At 41.9% G+C, this 8,792-nt stretch overlaps 1 protein-coding gene across 1 annotated transcript; it reads left to right on the forward strand.

Annotated features, from left to right (window-relative positions):
• The first annotated feature begins 134 nt into the window (after positions 1–134).
• odad3 (outer dynein arm docking complex subunit 3) lies at positions 135–8,421 on the forward strand. Its single transcript, XM_020596003.1, has 13 exons — positions 135–373; positions 600–721; positions 844–921; positions 1,205–1,396; positions 1,495–1,596; positions 2,147–2,272; positions 2,721–2,843; positions 2,975–3,133; positions 3,262–3,422; positions 3,513–3,669; positions 3,792–3,941; positions 6,606–6,693; positions 7,067–8,421. Exons 1-13 carry the CDS (start codon positions 295–297, stop codon positions 7,189–7,191), a joined length of 1,662 nt encoding a protein of 553 aa, XP_020451659.1. The 5' UTR covers positions 135–294; the 3' UTR covers positions 7,192–8,421.
• The last annotated feature ends 371 nt before the right edge of the window (positions 8,422–8,792 follow it).

The raw sequence follows: 8,792 nt of genomic DNA on the forward strand, positions 1-8,792 counted from the left end.
TATATAGAATCTTTTATGTTTTTTTAATAGGAGCAGCACACATATTTCTAAATCAAAGACCATGCGATTAAATGTTTCAACTAAACATATTTATCACCCGTTGTTAATGTTGTTCCGGTGACTGTAAGTCAGTAGCTGCACAGGGTTCATCTGAAACCCAGAGCGTCACTTGGGTTTCAGTGTACTGGTTACTAGGCAACGGCCACAATTACCAGAGCGCTTCATTCAGGTGAAGCTAACAAGGCAATACTTTCTTTGCAAATTGTGAGCAAAAGTAATACGTTACAGCAGAAAATGCCTTTCACTCCCGACTCAATTAAACCTCCGCTGCATGACCAGATAACGGAGATGCAGCGTAAAATCCAACTGCTGGGTAAGTTTGCTCTAGGTCGTCAGCGTTTATTTCTGTTAATGCTAAAGGACGTGCGCTTTGCTATCTAGCTGTCATGTTTAGGTTAATTTTACAAGACGTGTGACCATGTGACAACCCACTGTAAATCCATAACTTCAACAGTTAGTCGCACAGGTACCTGTTGCTGTATTACTGGTGAATATAATGACAGGCCAAAATGTGTGTAACGATTTATTGTGTCCACCAGAGGGCGACAGAACTGCATACTATGAGAGCTCTCAGTCCATCATGAAGAAGAACAGAGAGTCCATCCTGCAGCTGAGGCAGGAGAACAAGAGGCTGTACAAACAACTGGCAGAGGCTAATGTTGTAGGTTTAGTGTAGTTCGCACTAAATTCAGGCTAATCTTGCAACTCTTTGCTTGTTTTTTTTATTTCTACAAAAGACACAACATGACATAATATTTCTAACTGTACATGTTGCCTCTGTAGGGTGATGAACATATCATCAAAGTGGCCTTTCAAAACAGAGGAACAGAGAAGGATGCCTATCGCAACATGTCAGGGAAGGTGAGAGGGGAATAAATTAATATAACAGACATAAAAGCATTGTTCTTTTGCTGTTTATATAAGGTCCAGTGAATGAATGGACTACAAACTTATATTGGTTCCCTGTTTTCATTTATATCACTCTCCCCACCTTAGTTTGTGCTGATGGCTATGTGATAAAATTTAAAATCCACTACATCCTCAGACAGGAGTTATCAGTCTAGTTTCTAACTAGCACAACTCAACATTTCCCTCTTAGCCTGTTTGCTCACTAACACTCTCTGTTTTTCTGCTTTTTTCACAGGCAGCCCTGACAACACTAGACCAGAGGGTGCTGTCCAAGACGAAGCGTCTCAATGCCCTCAAACACACCACCCAGACCTACCAGCGGTGCCTTGAAGACCTGAAGATGGAATACAAGAGAGTGAAACCAGAGGGAAGCAGGGGAGCCCAGTCTGCTGATGCTCGCACTCGGAAAAAAGACGAAGATGCCATGGTAGTTACCTCACAGGATAAATGCAGTTTCTTTTTGTGCAAGTGCGCACAAAACATACAGACACAGCTCTGTTAACAATGTGTTGTGTGTGTCTTCAGAATCTGCGAGCGCTTGAGAACAGCCTGGAGAAGACCCAGTTTAAGTGCAAGGAGGCTGAGAACATCATGACTAACTATCTGAAACTCAAAAGTCACATGCAGGTTTGTCAAACACATATTTCACTTTTCACACCCTGCTGGATGTGTTGCTAGTATTTGTTGGCATCAGCTGAACTACCCATTGTAGAGGCTATTTAACAATTTACCTGGCCCTTTTCACTGTAGGCATGATGAATTAACAGAAGTATAAATATTGTCACTATGCTTTAGCCATCAGCAGACACCCAAATGAGAGGGATGTAAGTGTTTTGTACACAGTCTGCTTATCATTTCATTCAGGTAAAGACAGCAGCTTTTCACTGATGTTCTAAAGCTATGACACTTTGTTGTTCCTTCGATACAGGACTCTGTGATTTAGAAACATCAAATGATGCACAGTGTTAAAGTACCTCTCATCTCAAGATCATCTGACATGTATTTGCACTTAATTTGACCTCTCTTTTATAATGGCCACTCTACAGATATTTCCAGATAGGCTTTAATTCCTAGATTATGTAACACTTAGCCAGCAATAAAAGAACAGACTTTTCTCACAAGTTTGCCTCCTCTCTTGCTCTAGCTGTCCTTTATGTTTTCACTCTTGCCATTTCAGGAGGAGAGTCTGACTTTCCAGGGCCAACTGGACAGTCTGGAAGAAGAAATATTCAAACACAGAGAGGAGCTTCACAACCTGCAGGCCATGAGCAACAAAGCCCAGCTCTCTAAAGAAGCTGCTAAGGTGACCTGCAACCTGACCTCCTGTGCCAGTTTTTTAACATGCATGTTTCTAGTAAAGGAGTAGGCACTAACCATTGCTGTCTTCACTGCTGATATAAGTTCTATGAGTTGCAAGTTAAACAGCTGCAAGGGCTTTTTTAGTATTTATTCACCTGCGTTCTTTTAATTTTGATCCATGCAGCTTGCAAATACAGATACATGAGCAAATACAATCGCAGTACACTGTGCTATCAACATTTATTTTCCTAAAACAGTGCTGATCTGTCATTTTCTTTCTTTATAAGTGCACTGCAGAAGATCATAGTTGGTGGAGGTGTAGTGTTTGTCCACTCAGTTTCCTACGACAGTGAAAATCATTCTTGTATCTGAATTACATTATTGTGTTTGTTTCCTTCCCTTGTTTCCTTCACTCTCTTTTCATCATTCGTTCCCTTTTTCCTTCCTGCCAGGCCGAGTTACAACAGCAGGAGGAACTACTCTACAAGGAGCGCAAAGAGAGAGAGAGTATTATAGTCAGCTACAGGAGAAAGGTTGAGGAGCACAAGGCCCAGTTTGACAAAGTGGATAGAAGGGTGAGATACAGATGGTGGGACACCTTAACCTTCTTACTGCCCATGTACACTTGTGATTAAACATGCTAATATATGGGGTCTACATTACTACAAGGGTCTACATTACTATCTGTTATCTGGTAAAACTCTAGTACCTGCAGACCCAGAGAACAACCATGCAGCCAGATGAAGTGAGCAGTGAGGCACTGCGCACCACCACCAGGATGGCAGGTGAGGAGGAGAAAGCCATCTCCACTTTTGAGGAGGCTTTCCAAAGGATCAAGGAGGCCACTGGAGTCACAGACATACAGGTGTGGATGTGGATAGAGAAGGATTTATTATCTACTGTGTAACAAGCTTATACTTTTCAGGGATATTGCTATGTAGGTACTCTCAGTGTTTACATATTAATCATTTTTTTCATGAGTTGTGCATGTAGGAGATAGTGGAGCGCTTTATTTCACAAAAAGAGACACACCAAAATCTGGAGAAGCTGAAGGTAGAGAATGAAAAGGTCCTGCAGCAGCTGAAGGAGCAGAAGGAGCTGTCGAATCAACAGTTCCAGGATATGAAATATTCTGGAGAGGATCAACTTTCCAAGTGAGACAACCAGACTGTAGTATTGCAACAAAGGTATCATGTATGCAGCTGTATATTTTCTCTCTCACTGTTTCTCTGTGGGTTTAATAGGGACCAACAGATGCTGGAAGAGTGTGCGCAGCAACTGCAGGCTGAGCAGCAAAAGTGCAATGCTGCTAAAGAGCACCTAGATTGGCTTGTTAAAACTTTCAGTACTGTCCGAGCTGGAGTGGAGCACCTGGCGCACAAACTTCAACACATCAGACTGGTAAATACCATCTCAAGTACCAAGACTACATTCTGTTTCTCTGTGTCGACATATTGGTTTTAATCCCATTTCTCTCAAAAGTCCTGGGAACAACAAAGCTTACATCTCTGATTTCTCTCCAGAGTGAGGACACAGTGGCTGAGGTGTCACCAGACTCGGATGAGTTTGTGCTGGAGCTGATGACCCAATGTGAGCTGAAGTTACAGTTACTGCATGAAAAGCTTCAAGAAAAGGATCTGGCTGCTATCATGAAGGAGATGGAGGAAGAGGAGGTGAGGCGAAGCTCCCAGGCAGCCTTGCTGTGGTCGGAAATACAGGTTCTTGGTCTGGATAGGATATTGAAAGCTGATTTGCATTTTGCAGCTGTATTCTGCATAAACTTACACAGAAGATTTGTATGCAGTTTTAATGACAGGTGTGTGGCATGGGCTAATCATTTGATGAGTCACAGGTACACACTGTCCTCATTAACAGAGAATGTGCATGTGTTGGCACTCCAGCTTGATTGTCCTGTGGACAGTGCAGTAAAGTAAGGGGCACACTGGTGCTCTCATTTAAGCCTACATCACACAGTGCAGCCAGTGAACGCAGCAAGGCTGAGCATGTATGCATGCATGCTGTCGTTTTGCTTGCATAATGTAGCTTATCTGAATGAAAGTCATTAGAGCTGCCTCAAGTGTTTGTTCTTGATTATTAACGCCCAGCAGCACCGCTTCTGTTTGAGAACACAGGATATCAGATTGTACCATAGGACGCATGTAACAGTCTGTGGGCCATTTGCTAATGACATTGACAGTTTTACTCTGAGCTCCATTTTAATGGCTTAATCTTTATAAGTGACGTAACTGTGCACTGATAATCTGAAAATCAGTCCAGCCTAGTTTGTTTGGCTGTCGCGGTCAAATGACTTGCACCTCAACCATAAAGGAGAATATTATGTCTGGAAAAGGTTGGCCTCTAGGCAGGGTAGGCCTCTCCTTTGCACCAACACCCTGATCACATTCACACACATTGGCACCTGAAGGCTGCTCAATGCAACTACTGACCTGTGGCCACTGAGCAGCTCCACTGGAGCAGCTGGGGCTTAAGGGTCTTGCTTAAGGGCACCATAGTGGTGTTAATGAGGGTGGGGCAGGTGTGGCATTGGTCAAGGTCAAAGTGTTTATTTGTCATATGCACAGTTAGGAAACGTGTTTACCTGAACAATGAAATTCTTACTTTGTCGTCCACATGAATACCTCAAAATACAAATGAAATATAAAGTAGATAAGTAACACAAAATCTAAGGCACTTTAAGCAGCAAATGCAGCAATATAATAAAAATATATAAGAATATAATAGAGAATGTATGCTGCATGGGAGCAGCATGTGCAGCAGTCAACAGTCAATGTGCAATTATGCATGTGCAAACTGAGAATGTAAACAGTACAGGTCATCAGTACATGACTTATTTCCTGGTAATAAACTCCTCAGCTGTTTAGGAGTTTGATGGCAGAGGGAAAGAAAGTTTTTCAGTCTGGAGGTCCTACACATCACACTTCTGAACCTCCGGCCAGAGGGTAGGGAGGCGAACAGCCCCTGCTGGGGGTGAATTGGATCTTTGAGGTTATGTGCTGGATTGTCTTAGGGGCATCTTTGCACAGCACCTGGGGTCCTGTCTGGTATGGTAGACCCCAGCCTCTATTGATCTTGTACTTAGAGCTTGTTCTCGTGCTGCCATGATAACATACCAGACAGTGATGCAGCTGGTCAGGATGCTCTCAATGATGCAGCTGTAGAAGTTGCTGAGGATCTTAGGCGACATGCCAAACCTCCTCAGCCTCCTCAGGAAGTACAGCCACCGTTGGGCCTTCTTGACCAGCTGTGTGGTAATATGTGTCCAAGTGAGGTCCTCACTGATGTGGACGCCCAGGTATTTAAAGCTGCTCACCCTCTCCACTTCGGGCCCCTGGATGAACAGTGGCCGATGAGTCAGCAGTAGAATAGAAGCCATTCAGCTTCTCTCTGTACTGCCTCTTGGCCGCTGTGATGGCTTTCCTCAGTCTGTACTTCGCAGCTTTGTACTCTGTCTCATCAACTGATCCGAACGCATTAGAGCGAGCACGCAGCATGTGGCGTACCTGACTTGTTTATCCCATTGTCACCTAACCGTCCAAGATTTAATCCTGCCTGTCCAGGGATTGAACCGGCGACCTTCTCTAACTTTTAGGCCACCACTGCCCCAATCTCTTAGCTATGGCACAATAACAACTTCTGAGTGAATCTTCCAAAGTAAGCTCCCATCTTTCCAATGTGCAGCTTCAAAATGACTCATTCACAGTTGGTTTTCCTGACACTAATTTGATTTCCTCTTGATTAAGAAACCATATATAAATATCAAATTAGGTTTTTATAGTTCTTAAAATAACTCAGTAGTCTATTAATGAAAAATAAACCTATAAATAATGACACTGGCAAAACCTTATTTATCAGTTTTGAGTCACATTTCTGTTGTTAACATGAGATAACCTAAAGATATATAGACAACAAACAAGAAATCATTTTTATCCAGTGTTTGTTCATTAGATTACATTGTCTATTTTTGAGGTTTTGTTTTTTTTAATAACTCTTAGTGTCAGACACTGAATGACTATGTCCATCATGATAAAGGGTGGTGGACTGTGTAAACACCAGGTACAGAGGTAGTAAGGCCTGGGCTTTATCATTATATCCTGACAAAATCTGATATATGTTATATTTTTAAATACATCTCATTGTTGTCACTATACCAAACCAGCTCAAAGAGAAATAGACCTACTAGCTGCATAATGCTTTTGTAAATATAATATTAATCATAGAAAAATGATATTGACAAATATCTAAAATGCTTGTCTTACTGGTGGTAGTCATTGATCGTTGGCTATCTGCACGGTGTGTCTGTGTGTTGCATGGAGCAGTTTTCCGTCAGGATTGAGGGGAAGCTGCCGGCCTACAACACCCGTGTCACATTCCCTGAGGACCAACGACTGGACCTTAGCAGTGACGGTGAGTGGGAGCCTCTTGCACACACACATACACGCACACACACTGGTTTTTGTCACTGACCAGCGCTCTACATAGACATACAATTCCAGGAGACTTAACCTGTCCGTAACCCTAACCACTACTTACCTAACAAGACCCTTAACCAAAGCTGACACTTGCTTTAACTTGACACTGCGTCATTTTTGTAAAATTCAACAAACTATGTTGTAGGGACTGGCCTCCCGTCCCCACAAGCGATGCTGGTCTCTGCAAAGCTATTATTCTCAGTTTTCTGTGCCCACAAGTATAGACAACCAAGGACACACACATTCATACATACAGTCTATTGTAAGTATATCTTTTTTTTTTTTTACTTTCATTGTTTGCATCCCAGAGGATGAGAGTGAAGAGGACGAAGCTGACATCATCTCCCGGGAGGCACTGAAGCGTCAGTCTCAGCTGATCATTGAGTCCAAGTCCAAAAAGAAGTCCTGGAAGGTGAAGAAGGGAAAGTTCTGATCTGACACCACAGTGTCAGTGTCAAGACTCAAGACAAATAGATGCTCTCAGCCAAAGACTGACTGGAGTGTAAAATGAGCTTGAGTGGCACACAATGATCCTATCAAGACTTGGTGCTAATTTAACTGTTTCTGTTCTACCTCCACATGATTGTTCTGTGTCTTACCAGCTGTTACAAAGAATTTTAGAACTTAAGTACATGGCAGAAATTGAATAAAGACTTTTCCACACGATGAAACGTGAGCACAGTTTAACAGTTCTAAGATGATATTTACTCCCTGATTGCTGTATAAGTGAAACTTGTTTTGACAGCAGAAGTTCTCCATCTCATTTCTCTACCTCTTTCACAGTTCACAGTTCTACCCTGCTGCCATGTGGAAAGCCAAACAATCAGAGCAACACTGTCACTTTTTTTTCATAGCTTTTTGACAAAAATGGCTGCACAAGGTGCGTGAGAACCAGATAACCTGTGCCCAGAGGTCTTCTCTGCTTTTGTCCTGTTGATCAAAACCTATTGTGAATATAATGGGTGTTAATATAGATGTATGATACACTGGCCCACAGTGCACTGAAAGACAACACCTGTGACAATGCGATTATTCATGGGTGAATCACATAAAAACTAAAGACACCTGTGCTTGTCCCAGTTTAAGAATCTGTTTGCAGACGTGCAGCACCCCCTGAGCTATCTTGGCTATGTTTAGCATCTCAGAAATGATTCTGCCTCTTTGCTCAAATACTGCGTGTATTGGATCACAACCAGCTCTTGAATGTTAGGTGGATGTCCTTGTCCTATGGCTGAGTTATTGGCAGAACCATAAATCTTCATACCTAAACATCTAGGGATAGCCTCAGCAATGTGATGTCTCACACGTGGTTACCAGAGCAGCAGAGTGACTAACAGAATGTAACCAGACACCTTCAGGTGGCAAACAAAACTCTTGAACACATGACTACAGAAATGTATTGCTCTTGTGAGTGTGTGCAGTATCATGCATGGCTAAAATAAGAGCAGCTGTGGTTGTAATCTCAAATGCAGTTGACTCATGACATGTTCATTTGCTTAATTGCATTTGAATGCTGTTGTTGACAGTACATGTTTACCTACTTTTTATTCAGTAAATTTCATGTTAATAGTAGGCACCAGGATTTTACCAATATGATGTTTTGAAGGTCAGTACAGAAGCAAATTTAAGATTTCAGGCTCTTTAAATAAAATCGATAACTGCTGTTGTCTAAGTAGCCCATTGTTACTGTATATATATATGACTGCTCTTGCCAACAGATTTTGGTTGATCAATGTATAAAGAAAAAGAAGGCAATGAGACCATTTCTTGTTTATTTTAGACTAGTAGTTCTACTATCCCCCTTGATAATAATAAGGGACATAGCAAAGAATACATTTACAACAGGACTGCATACAGTCAAACATTAAAGTTTAAGAAAGAAAAATAATTCTGAAAGAAATAACTGTTACCCTATTATTCTGTAACAGCATACATACAGTAGCCTATAGCATGCTTGTCTACATGTTCACACAAGTACCCTAGAAGAAGAATAAAGAAAACACTTACAGTGGGGCAAATAAGTATTTGATACAC

This window comes from Monopterus albus, unplaced genomic scaffold (genome assembly GCF_001952655.1).
Source record: "Monopterus albus unplaced genomic scaffold, M_albus_1.0 scaffold29.1, whole genome shotgun sequence".
In the NCBI taxonomy this organism is placed as follows: Eukaryota; Metazoa; Chordata; class Actinopteri; order Synbranchiformes; family Synbranchidae; genus Monopterus; species Monopterus albus.

Coding starts and splice junctions, on each gene's coding strand:
- odad3 (XM_020596003.1), top strand. CDS start 295: ATGCCTTTCACTCCCGACTCAATTAAACCTCCGCTGCATGACCAGATA. Junction 722..843: donor AACTGGCAGAGGCTAATGTT/GTAGGTTTAGTG, acceptor TTGCCTCTGTAG/GGTGATGAACATATCATCAA. Junction 1,397..1,494: donor AAAAAGACGAAGATGCCATG/GTAGTTACCTCA, acceptor GTGTGTCTTCAG/AATCTGCGAGCGCTTGAGAA.